At 41.3% G+C, this 26636-nt stretch overlaps 1 protein-coding gene across 2 annotated transcripts in view; it reads right to left on the bottom strand.

The window, feature by feature from the left end:
• Positions 1-26636, bottom strand: part of ECPAS (Ecm29 proteasome adaptor and scaffold) — a 100540-nt gene that overhangs the window by 15053 nt on the left and 58851 nt on the right. For both annotated transcript variants that reach the window (XM_070742437.1, XM_070742436.1), the window contains exons 28-42: positions 25884-25952; positions 22368-22485; positions 21287-21454; positions 19362-19441; positions 15474-15579; positions 14122-14169; positions 13849-13970; positions 12689-12839; positions 12241-12306; positions 11564-11653; positions 8715-8781; positions 7653-7744; positions 7498-7564; positions 3874-4065; positions 333-541 (exon numbers count right to left, since the gene is read on the bottom strand). In XM_070742437.1, coding sequence (XP_070598538.1) covers positions 333-541; positions 3874-4065; positions 7498-7564; positions 7653-7744; positions 8715-8781; positions 11564-11653; positions 12241-12306; positions 12689-12839; positions 13849-13970; positions 14122-14169; positions 15474-15579; positions 19362-19441; positions 21287-21454; positions 22368-22485; positions 25884-25952 — 1645 coding nt within the window. The remainder of the gene's footprint in view (positions 1-332; positions 542-3873; positions 4066-7497; positions 7565-7652; positions 7745-8714; positions 8782-11563; positions 11654-12240; positions 12307-12688; positions 12840-13848; positions 13971-14121; positions 14170-15473; positions 15580-19361; positions 19442-21286; positions 21455-22367; positions 22486-25883; positions 25953-26636) is intronic.

The following is a 26636-nucleotide window of genomic DNA, read 5'->3' as shown; positions in this document are numbered from 1 at the left end:
AAACTTGATTTTCTCAACTGACCTCATAGAATTTCATTTCAAAATCAAACACTAGCTAGTATATTAATGATTCTGCAAATACAGATCCATTAAACTCACAAATCTATACCCCAGTACATTAGAGCTTATTTGACCACAGGAGGCAAATTTTATTTATTAATGAAATTTATACACTGCTTATCTCATCTGGACAGTTTATCAAATAAAAGTCATTCGGCCAATTACAAGCAATCATGTAAAAAAGGGGAATGCAAAGAATTGCAGTGGGTTTTTGTTTTAAATGTCCATTTCTAAACCATGGAACAACCCACTGTATAAGTCAGTGATTTTACCTTGCCAGCCCATGTTCTTCCAGGGAGACCTTGCAACAGAGCCGTCAACACCATGCCTAAGTGGGGAGGTCCCAGAGCGCCAGTCTGCTTTGCTATGGATGCCATGGTAGCTGCTCCTTGTGCTTTCATCTTCCAAGACGGAGACTGCAAAGCTTTCTGGGTCACTGCGATCAATTCCTCCATATAGAGCCTAATGCCACCGTAGTTACCTGTAGTTTCGAGACACACAGCGTTGGCTAGAATGAATAAGAGAACCACCACCGCCGACGGATATTAATATGGGTAGTCCTTACTTAACAGTGGCAATTGGGACTGGGATTTTCATCAATAAGTGATGCGGTTTAAAAAGTCTGATATCATGTGGCTGTAGAACCTAGCAGTGCCAATCCTGGCAGTTCCTATTACCATCATTAAGGGAAGATTGGGGATCATAAATGGGGAAGCAGGCTGGAGAGTATTATTTATTTATTTATTTATTTATTTATTTATTTATTTATTTGATTTCTATGCCGCCCTTCTCGAGGCAACTTAGGGTGGCGTACAACATCATAAATGCAACAATATATATAAAAAGAAATCTAAATTACAGTGTTCCCTCGATTTTCGTGGGGGATGCGTTCCGAGACTACCCGCGAAAGTCGAATTTCCGCGAAGTAGAGATGCGGAAGTAAATACACTATTTTTGGCTATGAACAGTATCACAAGCCTTCCCTTAACACTTTAAATCCCTAAATTACACTTTTCCATTCTCTTAGCAACCATTTAGATTATTCCTCACCATGTTTATATATTAAAGTTTATTTTAAAAATATTTATTAAAGGAGGATGAAGTTTTGGCGATGACATATGATGTCATTGGGCGGGAAAAACCGTGGTATGGGGGGGAACCACTAAGTATTTTTTAATTAATATTTTTGAAAATCCGTGGTATAGGCTTTTCGCAAAGTTCGAACCCGCGAAAATCGAGGGAACACTGTACTTTAAAAAGAATTGTGCAAAATTACTAAAAATGTTAGAAAATCCCATATACAGTCATATACCTTCATCCAATTCAATCATTCATAATATCAGCCGAAGACAATCTCATCACTCACGGCCCCCATGCCCACCGGTGGAGCTTTACAAAAGACCAGAAGTGAGAGGGTGGTATGTATCCCGGGAGGGATATCTTCCAGAGGGCCGGGGCCGCCACAAAGAAAGCTCTTCCCCTAGGCCCTGCCAGCCGACATTGTCTGGCCAACGGGACCCGGAGAAGGCCGACTCTATGGGACCTAACTGTCAGCTGGGACCCATGTAGGTGAATACTAGGGAATAAGGCACGGGGAGAGCACTGCTTTGCTATGGTGAGTATATGCAGGCTGGAAAGAGTGCGCTGCTGCACCATGTGAGGACATTTTGGCTGAGGAGGGCATGCTGCGGCACCATGCAAGGGCAGCTGGGCAGGGGAGGGTTTGCCTGGATCTCATAATCTGCAGCAGGGCTCCTTGGGAGTTCAAGTGGCAGGAGCAACTTGCAACCTAACCTCCCCTGATGGTCTGGCTTGTGTGAAACTGACAGGGAAAGTTGCAAATGGTGATGGACAGGACACCACAACCATCATAATTGTGAGCCAGTTGTCAAGTGCCCAGGTTGTGATCACAGGAGTGCTCCAGTGGCCAGAACTTTGATGACTGGTCCTAAGTAATGCATGTTCAACAGCAACTTTGACCAGTTGCCGAAGAAGTGGTTGTTAACCAAGAACGACAGAGTTCAGGTATAAAGTTTTGGGACAAAGCTTTTAATAAGTACTGATCCTGGTACAGTAGTTCCTGCTTTAGGAAAAATTAAAAGGCCTGAGCCAGCATGGTCCTTTGGATGTTGGGCTGCAATGGAGACTGAGATTAAGAATTCACTGTGATTTTGAGCCAGCCATTTCGTCTCATGCCAACCTACCCCACAAGGTCATTCCTATGTGGATAAAACTACAGATGACCCGTACTGTGCTACAGTGGCGCAGTGGTTAGAGTGCAGTATTGCAGGCTACTTCTGCTGATCACAAGCTGCCAGCAGTTTGGCAGATCGAATCTCAGTAGGTTCAAGGTTGACTCAGCCTTCCATCCTTCTGAGGTGGGTAAAATGAGGACCCAGATTGTTGGGGGTACTATGCTGACTCCCGTAAACCACTTAGAGAGGGCTTTAAGGCACTGTGAAGCAGTATATAAATCTAAAGGATAATTTATTTGTTGCCAATCTCACTGTCACACAATTCTGGGTAGTTTACAATCTGATAAAACTATAATATAAAAGAGTAAAACAATAAGTACATTAAAATTAATAAGAATATATACTACTTTTGGGTTTTAAGACGAAAAGAGAGGATATAAATGAAGTTAATTTAATAAATAAATAAATAAACAGGCAAAAAGTTCCAGTTCAAATTGTACTTGGAGAAAGGAAGTCTTGAGCATAACTAAAATTATCAACAATAGAAACATAGAAACATAGAAGACTGATGGCAGAAAAAGACCTCATGGTCCATCTAGTCTGCCCTTATACTATTTCCTGTATTTTATCTTACAATGGATATATGTTTATCCCAGGCATGTTTACATTCAGTTACTGTGGATTTACCAACCACGTCTGCTGGAAGTTTGTTCCAAGGATCTACTACTCTTTCAGTGAAATAATATTTTCTCACGTTGCTTTTGATCTTTCCCCCAACTAACTTCAGATTGTGTCCCCTTGTTCTTGTGTTCACTTTCCTATTAAAAACACTTCCCTACTGAACCTCATTTAACCCTTTAGCATATTTAAATGTTTCGATCATGTCCCCCCTTTTCCTTCTGTCCTCCAGGCTATACAGATTGAGTTCATTAAGTCTTTCCTGATACATTCTATGCTTAAGACCTTCCACCATTCTTGTAGCCTGTCTTTGGACCCGTTCAATTTTGTCAATATCTTTTTGTAGGTGAGGTCTCCAGAACTGAACACAGTATTCCAAATGTGGTCTCACCAGCGCTCTATATAAGGGGATCACAATCTCCCTCTTCCTGCTTGTTATACCTCTAGCTATGCAGCCAAGCATCCTACTTGCTTTTCCTACTGCCCGACCACACTGCTCACCCATTTTGAGACTGTCAGAAATCACTACCCCTAAATCCTTCTCTTCTGAAGTTTTTGCTAACACAGAACTGCCAATGCAATACTCAGATTGAGGATTCCTTTTCCCCAAGTGCATTATTTTACATTTGGAAACATTAAACTGCAGTTTCCATTGCTTTGACCATTTATCTAGTAAAGCTAAATCATTTACCATATTACAGACCCCTCCAGGAATATCAACCCTATTGCACATATAACAACAACGCACAATGGCATGGGGATATCTGTGCAGTTTTTTGGGGGGAGAGGAGAATAAACAATAAAATGAAGGAAGAGGATTTTGCATAATCCCTACCTTCAGAGATCAAGATGACTATTTTATTTTACAATTTGTATGTTGGATTTTCGGACCAACGAAGTGGTCAGAGTAGCAAAAATCATGAATGGTAGATCCACTTACCAGGCACATTTTCCTGCCACACTTCAGACCACAGGTTGCCTTCCTCCTTTTCCCCTTTGTCTTCTTCAGGAACTTCATGCATGCCCAGAAAAGCCAGAGGCAAAACGCACTTGGCTTGATTCTTCAGTACATCTGGGCTGTAGCGTCCAATAGCGTGCATAGTTAAAGCAGAGGCCATTTTATAGACTGGCTCTATAATAATCATAATTAAAGAACACAGACAGAGTGAGAAAAACATGACTCCCTGCTTTCATTGCAGCCCAGGCGGCTCAGTGTTCTGCTTTCTAGCAATGTTCAAAACATTATTCAAAGTTCTGGTGATTTAGAAGACATGGGATTATAGACTTTTCAAATCTATAAATCAAAGATGTGTCACTTTTACTAACCTGTCCCCCCCCCCCCCCCCCAAAATAAGACATTCCCTGATAATATCGGACTTTTGAGTGCATGACAATAAAGCCAAGCGCTTACTTCCGGATTCAAGAAAAATATAAGATGGGATCTTATTTTCAGGGAAACATAGTAGGTGGAGAATTACATTGCTCTTTCAAATGGTGTAGCAAGAATCCTGTTCCAAAAAGTGGGTAAGACAAAAGCAAAAACTAGATTTTCCTGCAAAAACATTTAAATAATAACCAATTATAAATAAATCAACAAACCAATATAAAATCAATTAAATAATGGTAATATAATAATTTCCTATACATTTAAAGTTTCTTTCCTTCTGTTACAATAAAAATGAACAGCAACATTTTGAAGGGTTCTAGGGCCACAGCCTAGACTTCAGGAAATGCAGGCTCTATGCTTTTGCTGCAAATAAAGTAGAATCCATATCATTTTTGCTTATTCCCAAATAAAATGACTTGGGGCAAAAAAAATAAGAAAACACCTCATCTCTTTTTCACTGCAATGTGGAACAGAAAGTCAAAACAATGTTAGAACTTGACTATTTGAAAAATCATGCCAAGTAAAAAACTGTGGCATGATTTTGCAAATAGTCAAGTTCTAACACTAATTATGACTCAAAGTTTGATTACTAATCGATGCAACCATTATCTGAAATATGTCATGACCGCATTGCTTAACGATGGCAATCCCAGCAGTCCCCATTGCAATCGTTAACCAAATTCTACTGGTCATATAGGTGAGGACTCGCCCCAATCCAAGTGATTTCTGGCTTGGTCTTCCCTAGCCCTGAGCTTCAGTAAAGTAAAGCAGTGGTTCTCAACTTTTCTGGAACCAGGGACCGGTTTTGTGGACAACAATTTTCCCACAGTTTGGGCTGGTAGAGGTTTCATGCACAATCTCGATGCCACACATGAAGCTTCACTGGCTTTCCCATCACTTAGGTGGCCTAGTTCTTAACCTGCCACAGACTGGTACCAGGCCACAGGCCACCAGTTGGGGAACCCTGAGATAAATGCCTACATGGCATTGGACCAGAGTACCTCTGGAACTGCCTGCTACCGCACAAATCCCAGCGACCGATAAGGTCCCACAGAGTTGGCCTTCTCTGGGTCCTGTCGACTAAACAAGGTCGTTTGGCGGGCCCCAGGGGAAGAGCCTTCCCTTTGGAACCAACTCCCCCCGGAGATTAGAACTGCCCCCACCCTCCCTGTCTTTCGTAAACTACTCAAGACTCACTTATACCGTCAGGCATGGGGGAGTTGAGACACCTTTCCCCCAGGCTTTTTTCATACTTTGTTTTATGTTTGGTATGAATGTGCTGTTTGGTTTTTTTAAAATAATAATAGGGTTTTTTAATATTAGATTTGTTCCACTACTATATTGTGGAGTCTTTGGAGAGGGGCGGCATACAAATCCAATAAATAAATAAATAAATAAATAAAATAAATAAATATTGCTTTTATTACTGTTGTGAGCCGCCCCGAGTCTTCGGAGAGGGGCGGCATACAAATCTAATTAATAATAATAATAATAATAATAATAATAATAAAGGACTGCCCCCTCTTGAACTCTCCCCACCCACCCATTCCTCCCCATCTCTGCCCTTTCGTCGACACTACATAGCAGAACTCCTCAGCAGCAGTACTAAGGCTGAAATAAAACCCAGAGGTCATCAGCAATCCCCAGTGCCCCTAGGCTTAACTTTCAACCCCAGTGCCCTTACTGCCACTGAGGGCTGCCACTCTATCAGGTGGTCCAAAGAGCAAAGATGGGGAAAGCTTCTGAGGTCTTCAGAAACATCGTAAAAACAGGGTGCAGTATTTAGATGACAGTGCAAATAACCTCATGAAGGCGGCCTAGAGTGGCCAGCAACTGGCTCTTAGAGGGCCAGGCTGGACACGCTTTGTCAGTGTTTGGAAGATGGTGAAGGTCAGCTGGATGCAGCAGGGCTCATGGAGCTTGGAATAGTGATTTTATTTTTTAACCATGACATGGGACTTGAGGTAACACTCTTTGGCTGGCTGCAGTAAGGCTGAAGTAGAGGCCTGGGTCGATGGCAGCCAGATAACACTGCTGAAGGCCTCAAGCCCCAAGGCTGAGGCCAGAGTGCAGTTATTTATTTATTTATTTATTTTATTAAATTTGTATGCCGCCCCTCTCTGTAGACTCGGGGTGGCTGACAACAGTAATAGAAAAAACAATGTAGAATACAAATCTAATAATTAAAACTAAAAACCCATAATTTTTTTAAAAACATGCACACAACAGACCATACATAAACAATATAGGCCTGGGGAAGTTATATCAGTTCCCCCATGCCTGACGACAAAGATGGGTTTTAAGGAGTTTACGAAAGGCAAGGAGGGTGGGGGCAGTTCTAATCTCAGGGGGGAGCTGGTTCCGGAGGGTCAGGGCCACCACAGAGAAGGCTCTTCCCCTGGAACCCACCAAACAACATTGTTTAGTCGATGGGACCCGGAGAAGGCCAACTCTGTGGGACCTAATCGGTCGCTGGGATTCGTGCGGCAGAAGGCGGTCCTGGAGATATTCTGGTCTGATGCCATGAAGGGCTTTATAGGTCATAACCAACACTTGTGGGATTGGTGAAAGGAAGAGATAGGTGGGTGGGGCAAATTGAAACATCCCTGCAGTTATAAATATGGACAGGCTGCTAAACACCTAAATTTTGATCACATGACTGTGGGGATGCTACAATGGTCCTAACCTAAGAGCTATCTGCATTATTAGTATTTTCGTCCTATTCAATCGATCACATTAATGAAAGAAGAGTTTCACAAATTAAATAAAAATAATTTTGATACAGACAGCTTGAAAAACAACTTTTAATGGGTTCAGGGCTAAGCTAAGTGATTTAACTGGTGTAAAATCAACACCAGTTGCTAATTCAGAGATTTTAAAGTGAGTATTCAAAATGTAAAAGCATTTAGGTAGCAAAACTTCTGAATTCATTTTACATAAGCATTTTCTCTCAAACACTATATCAAACCAAGGCATTTTAAGATAGAAAAAAGTGTTCAGTAAGCATGCTTAACAAAAAAACACAAACAAACACCCCATTTTCAAGCTATCCAAGTTGCATTTTAAAATAAAAGTAATACCAAAGTCATACTCATTACATATACTACTAGGAACAAAAGATTTTTAAAATATTTAACATGCGACAGTGTTTTAAAAATAGTTAACTTAAGTGTATACCTTCCTTTTCCATGTACCAACTGTTGAGCTTCTGGAGCAATTTGTCAGTGCTGCTGTCTCGGGAAGTCTTAAAATAAAATCCAGAAAAACTCATGTCACTTCTGAACTGACAAAATCAGCCAGAAAAATCTCAAAACTGAGGAAATGTGACTTACCCTAACTAAATGTCCCAAGGCAAATGCAAAGCTCTTCTGCACCACGCTATTGCGATCAGCTAGGCCACTAAGTAACGCACTCATGAGTTTGCCTATGTAAGGGAGCAAATTATTTTAGCAATCAACTGTAAATTTCCATAGAGACAAGTAAAAAGTCAATTCCCAATCCTTCTAATACAATTAATACAATAAAAATGACATGGTGTAGTGTATTACAGTGTTCCCTCAATTTTCGCGGGTTCAAACTTCGCGAAAAGTCTATACCACGGTTTTTCAAAAATATTAATTAAAAAATACTTTGCGGTTTCCCCCCCTATACCACGGTTTTTCCTGCCCGATTTTTCGTCTGCCTTTAATAAACATATTTTAAATAAACTTTAATAAATAAACATGGTGAGTAATAATCTAAATGGTTGCTAAAGGAATGGGAAATTGTAATTTAGGGGTTTAAAGTGTTAAGGGATGGCTTGTGATACTGTTCATAGCCAAAAATTGTGTATTTACTTCCGCATCTCTACTTCGCAGAAATTCGACTTTCGCGGGCGGTCTCGGAACGCATCCCCCGCGAAAATCGAGGGAACACTGTACACAACTACTCCGACCAGTTACAATACACCTTGATAGCTCAAAACAACAAAATGCAGTGGCAGATTACCAATACTATAATGTAATTTTCCTGAAATAAGTTTCCATTCAGTATTGGTTTGGAACCATTAGTTTAAATAAAGGGATCTTGTTGATTGTAGGAATTGATTTCTGGCTTTATGCTGACTTAAATCCATTTAATGGATGGAAAGGCTTTCTCTATTTCTCCTTTAATGGGAGGAGCAGAATTCTATCCTTCAATTCACCACTTTGTTGAAATGTTGTTTTTTCCCCAAACAAAATGATCTTATATAAAAGATTGCATTCATTAAACAGAAGTTTAAAATCTTTGCGGCAGATTAGGAAAATCTTTTGTGGGTTAGTAATGTTGGGGGTTTATTCACAAAATGGAAAAAAAAGAAAAAGTGTTAATCAGCCCAGGTTTAAAAAGGAAGAAAACATGGCTCTAAAACCTACCAGCATATGGTGTCAAATCTTGGGGACACTGAGTAGTTAGTGACACAATTACACTAGCACAACCACCCTAAAAAGAGTAAAAACAGGAAAGGCAGAGATTAGTTTATTCTTCTGGGTGAAAAAGAAGCGCATGTCTACACATTTACTTAAAAACACTGAATTCAGTGATGCCTACTTTGAATGAGCACAGGTAGTCCTCACTTACCAACATAGCAACCATTCAAAGTTACAAAGGTGCTGGGAAAAAAAGAGACTAATGACTAGTCCTCATAAATTCTGGCCATTGGAGCATCCCCACAGTCATGTGATTGCAATTAGGGATGCTTACTAACTGATGTGCATTTACGAAGGTCATAGTATACCACAATTACATGATCGACATCTGCAGCTTTCCTAGCTGGTTTCATTGTGGAAGCTGACAGCCAAAGAAACATAGAAGACTGACGGCAGAAAAAGACCTCATGGTCCATCTAGTCTGCCCTTATACTATTTCCTGTATTTTATCTTACAATGGATATATGTTTATCCCATGTTTAAATTCAGTTACTGTGGGTTTACCCACCACGTCTGCTGGAAGTTTGTTCCAAGGATCTACTACTCTTTCAGTGAAATAATATTTTCTCACGTTGCTTTTGATCTTTCCCCCAACTAACTTCAGATTGTGTCCCCTTCTTCTTGTGTTCACTTTCCTATTAAAAACATTTCCCTCCTGAACCTTATTTAACCCTTTAACATATTTAAATGTTTCGATCATGTCCTCCCTTTTCCTTCTGTCCTCCAGACTATACAGATTGAGTTCATTAAGTCTTTCCTGATATGTTTTATGCTTAAGACCTTCCACCATTCTTGTAGCCCGTCTTTGGACCCGTTCAATTTTCTCAATATCTTTTTGTAGGTGAGGTCTCCAGAACTGAACACAGTATTCCAAATGTGGTCTCACCAGCACTCTATATAAGGGTTTTTTTTATTGGGGAAGCTGATCAAATGGTATCGTGCTTAACGACCCAATGGGATTCACTTAACAATCATGTCCATGCCTGACAAAGTAATATCATAAATCAGAGTCATGTGGTTTTTCACGTCACTTCAACATGGCATGGCTTAGCAACAGAGTTGCCAGTCGGTAAATGAGGGCTACCTACATAGAGAATCAGACTGCTAGTCAGAATTTTGACAGTATGAATAAGAAGGAAATAGCCACCATATTATTAATTATTGCATTTTATTTTCAGGATCTACAAGTGCAGAATATCTAAAAATACTAGTTTAGCTGAACTGCCCCAGCATTATCTGCTCCTTCTCCAAAGCACTAAGACTTCCTCATATTCACAGCACTGGCAGAGAAGACATAATTGATACGATATAATTGCATCAACTTCTAAGTAAAATAGCAATGGCAAACTCAAGGCCCATGGGCTGAATCCAGCCTGTGGGATGCTTAGGTCTGCCGCCCCTAGAAAAAGCGAAGGACTGGCCCACAGTGCCTCTATCAGCGAAAACAGAGTGTGTGGCTCTCCTGAGCTCTATCTTCACTGGCAGAGTGTTTGGGCCATCACAGGCATCCCTGACATGAGTGATGTCGAGCTGGTCACGGCCTCTCTTGCCCTCACCCCGAGGTAAACACAATCCTGGTGCAGCCCTCAATGAAACCAAGGTTGACATCCTTGGCATAAGAGATTAACACTACCATTCTTTCTTGACTTTCTCTCTTGACATTCGCAATATCCCATCTCTGGATAGGTCTCACAAATTGCATTCACTTACATCACAGGATGAAATCATTGTACAGTAATACCTCGTCTTATGAACGTAATTGGTTTCTGGAGGAGGTTCGTAAGGCGAAAAGTTCGTAAGACGAAACATTGTTTCCCATAGGAAACAATGTAAAATGAATTAATGCGGGCAAGAAAACCCCCCGCAAAAAAACACTGCCGCCCGGCTGTCACCTTTTGAAACAGCCAGGCGCTTCTCAGCTTTCTCCCAATGCCGAACCCAGAAGTTTGGCAAAGGTTCGAGTTTGGGTGGCCGCCGAGAAGCCCTGTCGCCCAGCTGTCACCTATTGAAACAGCCGGGGGGGTTCTTGGCGTCCTCCCGAACCCGAACGCCAAACCCGAACTTTTGCCGAACTTCCGGGTTCGGCGTTCGGAAGGCCGCCGAGAAGCCCCACCGCCTGGCTGTCACCTTTTGAAACAGCTGGGGGGCTTCTGGGCGTCCTCCCAAACCCGAATGCCAAATCCGAACTTTTGCCGAACTTCCGGGTTCGGCGTTCGGGAGGACGCCAAGAAGCCCCACCGCCCGGCTGTCGCCTTTTGAAACAGCCGGGGGGTTTCTTGGCATTCTCCCGAACACCAAACCCAGAAGTTCAGCAAAAGTTCGGGGTCGGCGTTCGGGAGAACGCCGAGAAGCCCCCCGGCTGTTTCAAAAGGCGACAGGGCTTCTCAGTGGCCTCCCGAATGCCCACCTCGAACTTTTGCTGAACTTCTGGGTGCGGTGTTCGGGTTTGGGAGGACGCCGAAAAGCCCCCCGGCTGTTTCAAAAGGCGACAGCTGGGCGGCGGGGCTTCTCGGCGGCCACCTGAACCCGAACTTTTGCCAAACTTCCGGGTTTGGCGTTCGGGCGGCAGGTTCATAAGACGGAAAACGTTCGGAAGAAGAGGCAAAAAATTTCCGAACCCCAGGTTTGTATCTCGGATTGTTCGTATGGCGAGGGGTTCGTATCACGAGGTACCACTGTATAGCTATAATTACACAAATAAACAGATATATATATCGGTGGCTGTGCAAATTTCAACATGCGCTTAGCATTCCTAACTTTCCTGCAAAACCTTTCTTTCCCAAGCATAAGCATACCTTAGTACCAATGCCTAATCCACTTCTAGTCAGTTCACAGAGCCTAGGAATCAGCTCTCCCAAAACAGACACATCCAAATACTGCAAGCACTGGAGAAACAAAAACCAAAAGAAAATCAAAACATCCAAGGAGATTAATATAATGAGGTAGATTGTTCCTCACAAGCTGCTTTTTAGCATTGGACTGGAAGAACAACTGATAGAGCAGGAGCCATTTAAAATACATCCACTTTTATCCAGTATTTTCTTTACAGACTTTTTTATCTTTCTATCAATGGCTGCTTCGCCATCAATTCTCAAAGTGTAGCTTGTCATAAAAACAGAAATGATAACCACTATTTTCTTTCCTTTGTATGGGTGTGCATATGTGAGTGTGCAAGAGGAGGGAGAAGTGTTAAGTGTTGGATCCTATTTTCCCCTTACTTTATTTGCACCCCTGTTATGTCAGGAAGGCTAGCCTGTTTTAAAAGCTCATGAAACAATCTTATCTTCTTGGTTATTGATCAAGACATTGATCAAGTGAGTAACTTCCTGCTGTAACGCCAGCTTTCTTTTACTAAATTAAATCATTAGAAATACCAATATTCTGCTATCAGTTAGAACCAGAGCAATTTCATTACAACTTGCAATCTTCCTTGGACAGGTTATGTAAAACTTTTCTTAAAGACAGTTATTACCATATTTATAGTTTCCATCATTGGGGAAGATTTAGCAGCACTTAGCCTTGCAGTATCCATTGCAGCCTTAAAGAAAAGAAAAAAAGAAAAGACTAAATGATTAAAATCTAGAGTTTAAAAGGTGACAAGAGAAATGGAAAGTCCATGTGGATGCATAGTTACAAGCAATATTATGTTAAGAGCGATCGACAAAGACAAAGATGTCTTAAAAAAAGAAAGAGGAATAATTTTCATGAATTTTTTACTCAGACAATATTTTAGTTACACAGTAAATACAAGTTAAGTTAACTAGCTTATCTTATCGGCTATGGATTTTAATTAAAAATAAAATATCATGTGGATATCTCAACTGTATGAAAATAATTAATAATGTAACTAATCTCATTCCCTCTTCTGCTAGACAGCCTTTGGTCTATAAATGAGAAACCTTACTTAATAGCGCCCTTACCTTTTCTTGTTCTGTAGCACGCAGGCTCAAGTAGTTGAGGACCTGAGGCTCCAAAACACTTAGGGATTCCAACAAAGCTGGGATGAGCTTTGGTGCATGTGGTTTGAGCATGGCCCCAGCACTTTTACTGATCTTCACCAAAGTATTAATGCTATAAATTAAAATATGGAAGAAAAGCACATTTGCATTTTTCTTCTCTAGAAATAATACATCCACCCACGTAACAAATATTGTTTAGGTGTCAGAAAACAATCTGCTAACCATTCGCTAAAACAAAGTAGTTCAAAAGGGAAATGAAATGCAGAAAATTCCCAGGCAGCTTATATTATCTACTTTCTGGGGCATAAATATCACCAGAAAATGTATAGCAGTTTAGACTGACTCTTTCCACAGCTGGTTGGAGCAACTGTAGGACTCTTTATGTGATGAAATTATGATTTTCCCATCTAAGCTTAAGCGATTACATATTATGCATGTACCATAATGATGGTATTTTCTAAATTGAGTTTCCTTGGTTCATAAATTATCTAAACAGTTTAGTGGGTGGCGCAAGGCCAGCCACCATGATTCAGTTAGAAAACCACGCCTAAGCAAACCATGGGATGCTACCAGAGAGGAATCTAGAAATTGTCACTTATTGTAAAAAATAATTCTTTGGATTCACAGATTTCATTTCGAATCCCAGCGACCGGTTAGGTCCCACAGAGTTGGCCTTCTCCGGGTCCCGTCGACTAAACAATGTTGTTTGGCGGGACCCAGGAGAAGAGCCTTCTCTGTGGCGGCCCCGACCCTCTGGAACCAGCTCCCCCCGGAGATTAGAACTGCCCCCACCCTCCTTGACTTTCGTAAAGTTCTTAAGACCCATCTCCCCCAGGCCTATACAGTTTATACATTGTATGTTTGTGTGTATGTTTGCTTTTAATAATGGGTTTTTTTAGTGTTTTTTAAATTATTAGATTTGTTCTTACATTGTTCTTGTTATTGTTGTGAGCCGCCCCAAGTCTACGGAGAGGGGCGGCATACAAATCTAATAAATAAATAAATAAATAAATTTCAGCTGCGAAGAGAAAGAATAATGGGTAAAATCCTGCTGAAATCATTTCTGGATATGAGATTTGGAAAAGTGAAAAGAAATGGAAAACCATGTAAGGATAAAGTACCTCAGGGTCCGCACTTCAGTCACCGTATTCATCATTCCTTTATCAAGAAGACATGGCAAAAGTACGGCTATGGTTTTCTGGCCTGCAATTCCTTTAGACGGGTCGCACATCTTCACACACACCTTAAAACAAAAACAACAACATGCAGATGGCAGGTGGGAACCATTACGATAAGCAGAGATGTTCTGAAGATAACTTTTAAACTATGGCTCAAACTGAGTCACAGAATGATGTAAAATTCTTGACGTTACTGGAGTGATTATGAGAATGTACCTTACTTAATGTTTTCAGGGCTAACTCTGCAGCCTTTCGTACAGATTCCTGAAAAAGAAAAGGAGGGGAGGGGAAAAGAAAACCTTTTTAAATTTCCAATTTTAATTTCAATCACGATTAATGGAGTAATTTTGCCTTGATGGTGTATGTTTTCAAGAAAATATAAATCTCTTTTTCAAACAAAGGTGCTTATTTGAAAACCCAGAGAAATAATTTAAAATTCACATTCCTTGACATCAAGGAGCTGTATGTATAAACTTTGCAGAGAATAAGATTGCTAATCTCACTTTACAGAAAGGACGAGAAAGGAAGGGGCCTAAATCAAAGCAAATTGTATTGGCAGTTCTGTGTTAGCAAAAACTTAAGAAGAAAAGGATTTAGGGGTAGTGATTTCTGACAGTCTCAAAATGGGTGAACAGTGCAGTCAGGCGGTAGGGAAAGCAAGTAGGATGCTTGGCTACATAGCTAGAGGTATAACAAGCAGGAAGAGGGAGATTATGATCCCGCTATATAGACTGCTGGTGAGACCACATTTGGAATACTGTGTTCAGTTCTGGAGACCTCACCTACAAAAAGATATTGACAAAATTGAACGGGTCCAAAGACGGGCTACAAGAATGGTGGAAGGTCTTAAGCATAAAACGTATCAGGAAAGACTTAATGAACTCAATCTGTATTGTCTGAAGGACAGAAGGAAAAGGGGAGACATGATCGAAACATTTAAATATGTTAAAGGGTTAAATAAGGTCCAGGAGGGAAGTGTTTTTAATAGGAAAGTGAACACAAGAACAAGGGGACACAATCTGAAGTTAGTTGGGGGAAAGATCAAAAGCAACATGAGAAAATATTATTTTACGGAAAGAGTAGTAGATCCTTGGAACAAACTTCCAGCAGACATGGTAGATAAATCCACAGTAACTGAATTTAAACATGCCTGGGATAAACATATATCCATCCTAAGATAAAATACAGAAAATAGTATAAGGGCAGACTAGATGGACCATGAGGTCTTTTTCTGCCGTCAGACTTCTATGTTTCTATGTTTCAAATGCTTATCTGACTCCCTTGATGCTCCATAAATTATTTTCCATAACACAGCCCAATTGCTAAACTGAAGAGTCATTTTCTATTAAGTATTTCCCTTTTATTCATACAGCTCAGATATTTTTGCCATGAAAGTCGAAAGCCAAAATGGATCATAAATGTGTGTTTTATCATTCAGGAGTTTTGAATTCTGGAAATTCCCAACATAACACCGGAGGAAGCATAAAAGTCTTCTTGATTGTAAGCTCTTCTCTCCCTGCAATGATTATAGTAACTTCCCAATACTGAAAAATGAAACTTTTTAGTACCTTTATATCATCTTGTACTCTAAAGAGAGTTTCCCATATTTCTGGAAGTTTATGAATAATTTCATCCAAAGGTCTTCCTCTTAGCAAGTCATTCAGTGCTAAGCAGCTGTGGAAAGATTTTAATTATCATTCTTTTATAATATGAAGTTTCAATAAAATAAAACAAATTCAGTTTCCCCAAACATTATAAATTTATAATATTTTAATTAATTGGATTATGTATTGGATTGTCTTTTCACTTGTTGTGAGCCGCCCCGAGTTTTCGGAGAGGGGCGGCATACAAATCCAAATAATAAATAAATAAATAAATAAATAAATAAATAAATAAATAAATAAATAAATAAATAAATAAATACATTATTTAAAAGTGTAGAAGAATAACCTTACTGTCAGACAGTAAGGTCTGTACACCTAAATTTTGTAAAGTAGAATTAATCCCCCCTTTTTAAACAAGCTACAAATCTTACAATAATTAATACTTATATGTTCTGTTTCTAAGGAAGCATTTTATGTAATTATGTCTTCATCTACAACTAGCCTCAATAGTTTAAGTTAACCTGTATTAATTCCCCTCTTAATTAAATATTATGGGTGGTATGATATAAGGTCCCTAATGGTACATTGCATCAATGTCAAAAAAAAGTTCAAGAAATGTAATATTTAGTACAGCGTACATCAACTTAAATTATATGGTAGGAAACAAAACAAAAATATATGCATAATAACTAAAATTATGGAGTGCGCGGAGATGTCCAAAATAGCAATGGAAATGCAAAATAAAAAAGACTCAGACTACTATAAAATATGGGACAATTGGTACAAATGGGTCATAGCAAAAAAATATCAAATTTTCATATCATGAAAGTAATAAGCCTATCTCATCTTTGACTGTTCTAAACTGAAAACAAAACCAACCTATAAAATAATTCCAAAACCAACTAAGCTGAAATCCAATTTGAAAAAGATTTTACATCATATCTCTCTTTATTCGTCTTTAAACCAAACAGAATTTTTTACACACCATATAATATATCAATGCAAATACTCATTAATTCCTATATCAATTCTCACACTTTTTTTCCTCATACAAAATACATTTATTACACCATACATATACAGTGATCCCCCGCTCTTTGCGAGGGTTCCGTTCCAGGACCCCCCGCAACGAGCGGGTTTTCGCGAAGTAGCGCTGCGGAAGTAAAAACACCCTCTGCGCATGTGCAGAGGGTGTTTTTACTTCCGCAGCGCTAGCGAGGAGCCTAAGATTGGGGGCGGCGCGGGTGTTTTAAAACATCCCCGCCGACATGAGGGGCTCGCTAGCACACCCCCAAACCCGGGTTGGGGGTTCGGGGGTGTGCTAGCGAGCCTCCCATGTCGGCGGGGATGTTTTAAAACACCCGCGCGACTTTCCAATGAGTCCCGAAGACAAACGCGTTGTCTTCGGGACTCATTGGAAAGTCGCGCGGGTGTTTTAAAACATCCCCGCCGACATGAGGGGCTCGCTAGCACACCCCCAAACCCGGGTTGGGGGTTCGGGGGTGTGCTAGCGAGCCTCCCATGTCGGCGGGGATGTTTTAAAACACCCGCGCGACTTTCCAATGAGTCCCGAAGACAAACGCGTTGTCTTCGGGACTCATTGGAAAGTCGCGCGGGTGTTTTAAAACATCCCCGCCGACATGAGGGGCTCGCTAGCACACCCCCAAACCCGGGTTGGGGGTTCGGGGGTGTGCTAGCGAGCCTCCCATGTCGGCGGGGATGTTTTAAAACACCCGCGCGACTTTCCAATGAGTCCCGAAGACAAACGCGTTGTCTTCGGGACTCATTGGAAAGTCGCGCGGGTGTTTTAAAACATCCCCGCCGACATGAGGGGCTCGCTAGCACACCCCCAAACCCGGGTTGGGGGTTCGGGGGTGTGCTAGCGAGCCTCCCATGTCGGCGGGGATGTTTTAAAACACCCGCGCGACTTTCCAATGAGTCCCGAAGACAAACGCGTTGTCTTCGGGACTCATTGGAAAGTCGCGCGGGTGTTTTAAAACATCCCCGCCGACATGAGGGGCTCGCTAGCACACCCCCAAACCCGGGTTGGGGGTTCGGGGGTGTGCTAGCGAGCCTCCCATGTCGGCGGGGATGTTTTAAAACACTCGCGCGGCTTCCAAACCGAGTCCTGGAAGCCGCGCGAGTGTTTTAAAAGGTCTCCGCCAACAATGGGAGCTTCCTACCACCCCCCCAAACCCGGGTTGGGGGCTCGGGGGGGGTGCTACGAAGCTCCCATTGTTGGCGGAGACCTTTTAAAACACTCGCGCGGCTTCCAAACCGAGTCCTGGAAGCCGCGCGAGTGTTTTAAAAGGTCTCCGCCAACAATGGGAGCTTCCTACCACCCCCCAAACCCGGGTTGGGGGCTGGGGGGGGTGCTACGAAGCTCCCATTGTTGGCGGAGACCTTTTAAAACACTCGCGCGGCTTCCAAACCGAGTCCTGGAAGCCGCGCGAGTGTTTTAAAAGGTCTCCGCCAACAATGGGAGCTTCCTACCACCCCCCAAACCCGGGTTGGGGGCTCGGGGGGGGTGCTACGAAGCTCCCATTGTTGGCGGAGACCTTTTAAAACACTCGCGCGGCTTCCAAACCGAGTCCTGGAAGCCGCGCGAGTGTTTTAAAAGGTCTCCGCCAACAATGGGAGCTTCCTACCACCCCCCAAACCCGGGTTGGGGGTCCGGGGGGCGCTGTCTCTCGGCGCTTTCGTGCTGAGTCCGGGAGCGAACTCGCTCCCCGACTCAGCTGGAAAGCGCCGAGAGACAGCGTGGACAGGCCCGTTCCTTGGCGCTGTCTCTCGGGGCTTTCCAGCTGAGTCGGGGAGCGAGTTCGCTCCCGGACTCAGCACGAAAGCCCCGAGTGACAGCGCCAAGGAACGGGCCTGTCCACGCTGTCTCTCGGCACTTTCCAGCTGAGTCGGGGAGCGAGTTCGCTCCCGGACTCAGCTGGAAAGCGCCGAGAGACAGCGTGGACAGGCCCGTGCGGCGAGAATGAACGGCGTGGGCGGGCGAAGGGCGGGCGGCAGCGAGGAGTTTGCGTGGGCGGTGGGGAAACTCCTCGCTGACGCCAGCAAGAGGGGGAAGACCCAGGGAAGCCGCTGCCATCTACGCATGCGTGCCCGGCACGCATGCGTAGATGGTATTTTTGACTTCCGGGTTGAAAAATAGCGAAGTACCCTATTCGCAATGGTTGGGGACGCAATAAACGGGGGATCACTGTACACCCTCTATTATCCTACTATACCATGTTGTATCACCTAAAAACGTATGCATCACACGCAGATTTACCCTCCTCAATACTTCTTACTCTTTTCTTCTTTTCACAAATCACTCTCTACTAATCAATATATGTATACATATTGGAAATTAAAGGTGTGAATTATAAATATAACATAAGATATAAATGGTAACAAGGATATCTTTTACTTACATAGTCGGAGAAATAGACTATTGATATAAAAACTTTTTATGTATTACTATGTATAATTCTAATATTTTTCTAAACCATTTGATTTTGTATCCTTTCCCCTTTCTCTTTTTCTTTCTCTGTTTATATTCCCTTCCCTTTTTCACTAATTTAATAAATAAACTATTATATATATATATATATATATATATATATATATATATATATATATATATATTCATAATTGAGCTTTCCTGCTAACCTATATGACTTATTTCCAAATATTTCTACTCTAAAATTACAAAATCTGCCACCCAAAATATACAGCTCACATAAGTGATAAAATTACATAAATAAATCCTGAAAACCCAATATAGAGAAAATATACAAGTATGGATTTTCAAAACACCAATTATTTTAATTTAAATAATGAACTGACTTTAGAAATGCATACCTTGACTCTCGAATTCGCCACATATTGCTAGTCAGATTGCTTATTAAATCATCAAGAATTTCTTTCATGTATTTGTCCACCTGTACCAGTAGAAAACAGTTTTAACTATTAAAAGCATTCCCACACCCAAAAGTGTGAAGAAACTAAAAATTTATAGTGATAATTTCCTATAACTCAACCACAAACTACAATAAAAGAGAAAGTGTTTTTCCTCCTTCGAAGGCATTCTTTCAGAAACAGCACAAGAAAATGAAATGGGCTAATATGATAGATTGATTAGAATCATTCTCACATAGTGCTTTTCCTACATGTATATTGCTCTCTCTGTGGCAGGAGGTTAACCCCAAATTAATTAATTAATTAATTAACAATAGGTAACAAATAATTAATTAATTATTAACTTGTTGAATTTATATTGTTACCTATTCGCTCATGGCAATTCAAGGTGGCTTACAGAATATAAAACTACATTTAAAATAGTAAAAACTAACAAAAAGAATTAAATAATATAAAAAATCACCCCCAGACCTCCCACCCTGGCGACAGCAGATCACACGAGCTATTTAATGGGCTCCAGCCTGCTCTGGGTTCCCCAGGCCTGATGGCAGAACCAGGTCTTCAGTGCCTACCGGAAGAGAATTAGAGTGAGGGGGCATCTTAATCTCTGGGGGAATGATGTTCCAAAGAGAGGGAGCCACCAAGGAGAAAGGCCTTCTTTTGGGACCACCAGTTGTATCTCCCTGAGGGATGGGACACACAACATTCCCTGCCTCCCTGCTCCGATGGGTCGGATACATATGACTAGCAAGATATATTATTATCAAAATAATAATAATAATAATATATTTCTAACAAATACAGAAAAGAAAAAAAGCTAGTACTAGCCACACTTCAGTAGTTACATGTTTACGATGTTTTCTTTTAGATAGATAGATAGATAGATAGATAGATAGATAGATAGATAGATAGATAGATAGATAGATAATTAAAAACAGTTGTGTTTTTGACTGTAATCCTTAATGCAGGTAGGAACTTAGTTCAGAAAGACTTAGGCTTCTTCATATATATATTTACTGTTTTCCTATAAACAACATATATATAGCAAGTATATAACATTGGACTATGTGTGCAGATACTATTTATTTATTTATTTATTTATTTATTTATTTATTTATTTATTTATTTATTCGATTTTTATGCCGCCCTTCTCCTTAGACTCTGATAATTGTTTATTGATAAAATACTCCCAAAGCATTAACACAATATGCAATTAAAATAATTGTGTGTGAGAGAGAGACAGAAAAAAAACATATATATATATTCCAAACTTGCAAAGAACTGATAAAGAAATAAAGGGAGACTGATATAGATCTATTTCAAGCTTTTTAGCTTTCATCATCCAAGCCACAGCCTTCTAGAATTCGAACCTCGACAGAAAAACATACATACATACATACATACATACATACATACATACATACATACATACCGTACATGAATATATGAAATAGTTTTGACCGCATATACTTTGGGAATATTTTACCAATAAACAATTATCAGAAATTTTACCAATAAATATTATATTAATAAAATAAGAACATGCAGTTGTGACCAACACCACTCTCCTAAACTCCACTGAAATGCATCCTATTGAATCATCTTGCTAATTTCCAGGACCCAAGAATGATAAATTGTTTAGGTTAAATTGATGTTCTGAACCAAAAACCCCAACCATTTGATGTACTGTACTATATTTTCCTCATTCAAGGTTACACATTATCCCTCTCACATTTAGAAAAATACATTATTTTTCTCCAACAAGGGGTTTTTTTCCATTTGAGAGAATCTACAGTTAACTTTAAGTTGTGACAACTCAGTGGAAAAAAGCGACAACATTGGGACATAATTATTCTGTGTTCACTTACAGCAGATTTATCTGTAACAAGTGCATTCCAAATGCTGGTCATAGCCTGCCGAATCCCAAGATTGGGATCAAACTGGTATCGGTAGAGGCGAGGAAGCAGTTGGGGAAGAAATGGAGCCAGCTGTTCCCCAGCTTTGGTAGCAATCACATTAAAACCAAAAGCTGCTCCCTGAGAAAAGCAAGAAAAAAAATATTATATCTCACTTAGGTGTCCCAGGTTTCTGGTAACAGACAGAAAGTATTCAAGTAAAGCGAACATTATGCATTTTGTACATGAATCAACAGCTCTTCTATATAACGCTCCCACTGTAACAGATTCATCCCATCACATACTCATAATGTTGAGCTTCAGCTCAGAATTCAAAATAGAAGACATATTATTTCAAAGTTATAGATACTCTTATCATAGATTGGGGAAGGGGGAAGGTGTTGTTGTTTCTAATGTTCTACCATTCCTTTTTTTAAAATAATATTTTTATTAATTTTTAACAAGTTTAATATACACACAACATAAAACAGTGCATAGTGAAATGTGCCCACCACCCCGACACACAAACATACCCCACCATCAATCGGGGGTGTTTCTTATATAATCCACTTTGACCCAAGAGCATTATATCTATTTACATATTATAGAGCGATTCCAATTTATTTCTTATCGATTGGTCTCGGATTCTACTCATCATATATCGTCTTACCTTGTCCCACTGTCCCATCAGTTGTCTCAATTCAGTTTCATTATCCAAATTTATCCTTTTATCCATAATTTCAAATTGAATATGGTCCACCATGTACCTATACCAATTTTGCATTGTCCATTTTGTCGCATCCTTCCAACCCAAAACTATTACCACCTGAGCGCTTTCTATTGCTGCTTGTTTTATATCTCTAAATTCTCCCATCGCATTGCTTTTAACTAGTACTGCCATTTCCTTAGTGATTGTCCATTGTATATTTAGCATTTTATTGATGTTCTCTTGCACTTTTTGCCAAAATTCCTGCACTATCGGGCATTCCCAAAACATATGCATAAACACTCCATTATCTTGAAATGTTCTACCATTCCTACTACAAGCATATACCTTCCGAGAATTCCACATTGCATGATGATTGGCCAAATTCATGAATTTATACACCAAATCTGGCTGGTTGAGGTCGCTTGCAAGTGAACAAAGCTCCTGATATGTAGAAAGACCCTGGCTTGGGAAAACAGAAGCAAATGATTAATGCAATCGAAGGAAAAGAATGATGAGTTACTCTTTTATAAGAAATAGTTAAATGTATTAACAAGCTTTATATACAATAAACATAAGCTGTTATACTCTTTTCTAAATTAACCCAGGATGTATTCAGTAAAACAAATTTGAATAACTTGAGATAATTCCTCCTGGAACACATCCAAGGCCAAGTCACTGGAACAGCCATGGTCAGGCTATAAAGCAGTAAGATAAGAACATTGCTCAGGGTCAAAACTACCGAAGGACAAGATAAGATAGCTATGACTATGACGAGAATTTTCATGCTGACCCAATTTAGAGCATAGAATAACATTGAAAATGATTTAGCAGAATAAAGGGGTGTGGGGCGGGATTATCAGGCGTTGTGTAAAAAGTATAAAATACAGTGATCCCCCTGTTACTGCGTCCCCAACCATTGCGAACAGGGTAATTTGCGATTTTTGAACCCGGAAGTCAAAACACCATCTACGCATGCGTGCCCTTTTTTCTATGGGCACGCATGCGTAGATGGGGCCCGGCAGATCAGCTGCTGGGCGGCTTCCCTGGGTCTTCCCCCTCTTGCTGGCGGGAGGGCGAGCAGCGGGCATCAGCAAGGAGTTTCCCCACCGCCCACGCAAACTCCTTGCTGCCGCCCGCCCTTCGTCCGCCACCGTTCATTCTCGCCGCTTTCGAGCTGAGTCCTGAAGCGAATTCGCTCCAGGACTCAGCTCGAAAGCGCCGAGAGCCAGCGTGGACAAGCCGTTCGCTGGCACTGGCTATCGGTGGTTTTGAGCTGAGTCCGGAAGCGAATTCGCTCCAGGACTCAGCTCGAAAGCGCCGAGAGCCAGCGTGGACAAGCCGTTCGCTGGCGCTGGCTATCGGCGCTTTTGAGCTGAGTCCGGAAGCGAATTCGCTCCCGGACTCAGCTCGAAAGCGCCGAGAGCCAGCGTGGACAAGCCGTTCGCTGGCGCTGGCTATCGGCGCTTTTGAGCTGAGTCCGGAAGCGAATTCGCTCCCGGACTCAGCTCGAAAGCGCCGAGAGCCAGCGCGGACAAGCCGTTCGCTGGCGCTGGCTATCGGCGCTTTTGAGCTGAGTCCGGAAGCGAATTCGCTCCCAGACTCAGCTCGAAAGCGCCGAGAGCTAGCGCGGACAAGCCGTTCGCTGGCGCTGGCTATCGGCGCTTTTGAGCTGAGTCCGGAAGCGAATTCGCTCCAGGACTCAGCTCGAAAGCGCCGAGAGCCAGCGCCAGCGAACGGCTTGTCCGCCGCCTGCCTGCCCGCTAGCGAGGAGTCGAAGATTGGGGGCGGCGCGGCTATTTTAAAATGTCGCCGCCGGCATGGGGGGCTTGCCAGCACCCCCCGGACCCCCAACCTGGGTTTGGGGGGCTGCTAGGAAGCCCCCCATGCCGGTGGCAAACAGCCGCACCGCCCCCAATCTTCGGCTCCTCGCTAGCGCTGTGGGAGTAAAAACACCATCTGCACATGCGCAGATGGTGTTTTTACTTCCGCAGCGCTACTTCGCGAAAACCCGCTCGTTGCGGGGGGTCCTGGAACGGAACCCTCGCAACGAGCGGGGGATCACTGTATATGGATTGTAAAATGTGTGTTTGCTCTCCTTGTACTCAATCTAACTTGGAAAGAGACTTGGAGGCTGTCTTTGCAAACGCTTTTCTCTGTCTGAAATAAATCTTTGAATTGTGAACCAAATCTGTCTGTGTATTGTGAGTATTAAAATAATTGTCTATCATATCTCACACTACTACTTACGTGTCCTATTTTGAAATATCCCCTGGGAACCCAGGGGATACTTAGAGATGAAGGGGGGGATTCAAAATAACATTTTAAATACAGATTTGAACCAAATTTGTTAAGACAATTATGCAATAATTCAAAAGATTTTCCCCATTAAACAATTCCATCAAATAAGCAAACCCCTATCTTTCAGAATTAGTACAATTATACAATTAGAGGCAATGCTCTAGTCTGTGTTCCCTCTTTGTTTTTTGAGGCTTCAGTACAGAGCTAAATGAAAAAGTGGTACATCTTTCCATTCTCTTTTTAGTTTCACCTTTGCTGCCTCTAGTCCATGTTCAGCTATGAAAGACACTTCTCAACAGGAGACATTTGCTTGTGGGTCACAATACTTAACAGGTGAATACACAAAATGGAACAAATGGTATGTTTTTTTAATGTCTAGGGAGCTCTGACAAACAGTTCTTGTGAAGCTGTGATTTAACAGAGGACTATAATCCAGAGGAATATAAAAATGTTGGTTGTGCTGGGTTTCAGCCGTAACTAATGGGAGAAGGGGGCTTTGTAACATATATGAAAAGGCTGATGCATCATACTTCTCCAACCTGTTGTCCACTTAACTTGGACACTGATATGCCTGACAAACTTCATTGTGTCTTCTCTTGCTAACCTCTTCTTAGATGCCACTACTGGTGCCAGGGCTGCAAACATGTTTTATACCTCTCTGAGACCGCCCTCTGCCGCACAAATCCCAGCGACCAGTTAGGTCTCATAGAGTTGGCCTTCTCCGGGTCCCGTCAACTAAACAATGTCGTTTGGTGGGACCCAGGGGAAGAGCCTTCTCTGTGGTGGCCCCAACCCTTTGGAACCAACTCCCCCCAGATATCAGAGTTGCCCCCACCCTCCTTGCCTTTCGTAAGCTCCTTAAAACCCACCTCTGTCGTCAGGCATGGGGGAATTGAGACTTTCCCTTCCCCCTAGGCTTATAAAATTTATGCATGGTATGTGAGTATGTATGATTGGTTTCTTAAATTGGGTTTTTTTAAATTAACTTAAATATTAGATTTGTTTACATTGTATTATTATTGCTGTTAGCCACCCCGAGTCTATGGAGAGGGGTGGCATACAAATCTGATTAATAAATAAATAAATACAACTGAACTGTCTCTCCCAATTTGTGAAGCATCTTCTATTCCTTATGCTTCCATACAGAAGATTGAAGAGGGTAGGTTGTTAAAGTATTCCCCTCTTGAAATTAGGATGGCAATGACCCATCTGCCCTTGATCCCTGCAGAGCCTTATTTTTCCATTTCTTGATACCTGCCATAATGGTATAAATATGTCACTTTTCATTCCGCACTGCTCAAGGAACATTTGAGCAGTTCAGAGAATCAATTTACTAAGTGCCTTTGAAAGATGGCTCCCCATAAAGCTAGCCGTTTCAGGAACTGATTTCTGTAGAGGAGTGGAGCCCTTCAGTGGAATGTTTGGGAGGGAATAACAGGCCAAATTTGGTATTGGACAAGAAACTCCCAACTGCTACCCGTAGGCACTTCAATGTAGATACCTACACCATAGATTAAAGTAACACAATGGCTCACAAATAGCATGATTAATCAATGAGCTTACCCATCTGGAGTTTTGCCAAGGCCTGAGCCTTGGAACATCACAGTTTCCCCCGACACTTCATGCTTGATTCTGTAAAGAGAATGGTCTATTATATGAAAGCTTGTATATGCTTTAGCTGTATCCCACAAATTTTGAAAACAGGTCTCTGAATTTTTATTACATTTAAAAAAGATTTCTAATTCTTTTTCTATCCATTCTTTATATTGTTTATCTCTTATAATATTTTACTTGGTGTAAAAATTTTGGCAAAGAGTTTGATCTGGAGACGTGGGAGAAAGTTTGGATAACAAATTGGAAGATGACAAATTCTGTCTCTTTAAAAGAAAACCAAATTAAGATGTTTTACCAAATTAAGATGTTTTACCTCCCACCGAATAGAATTGCCAAGATGTATCCAAATACCTCCCCAAATTGTTGGAAATGTAAAAATGAAATAGGTTCTTACTATCATCAATGGTGGACATGTAATAAAGTCCGGACATATTGGAGAATGATAGAAAAAATGATAAAAGAGATTACATTACATGAAATAGAAAAATCCCCTGAATTTTATCTTTTAGGCATAGCTAAACAGAAATATATAAAAAAAAAATTTTCTTCTGGTTGTACATATCTTAACAGCGGCCAGGATAGTGTATGCACAAAATTGGAAAGGGGAAGATATCCCCAAAAAAGAGGATGTAGTAAAAAAAAATTTGGACTGTGCAGAGATGGATATGATGACAAGAAGGCTGAATGATCAAGAAGAATCTG

This window comes from Erythrolamprus reginae, chromosome 2, assembly GCF_031021105.1.
Source record: "Erythrolamprus reginae isolate rEryReg1 chromosome 2, rEryReg1.hap1, whole genome shotgun sequence".
Lineage (NCBI taxonomy): Eukaryota > Metazoa > Chordata > Lepidosauria > Squamata > Dipsadidae > Erythrolamprus > Erythrolamprus reginae.
This window is presented reverse-complemented; position numbering and strand designations above follow the sequence as displayed.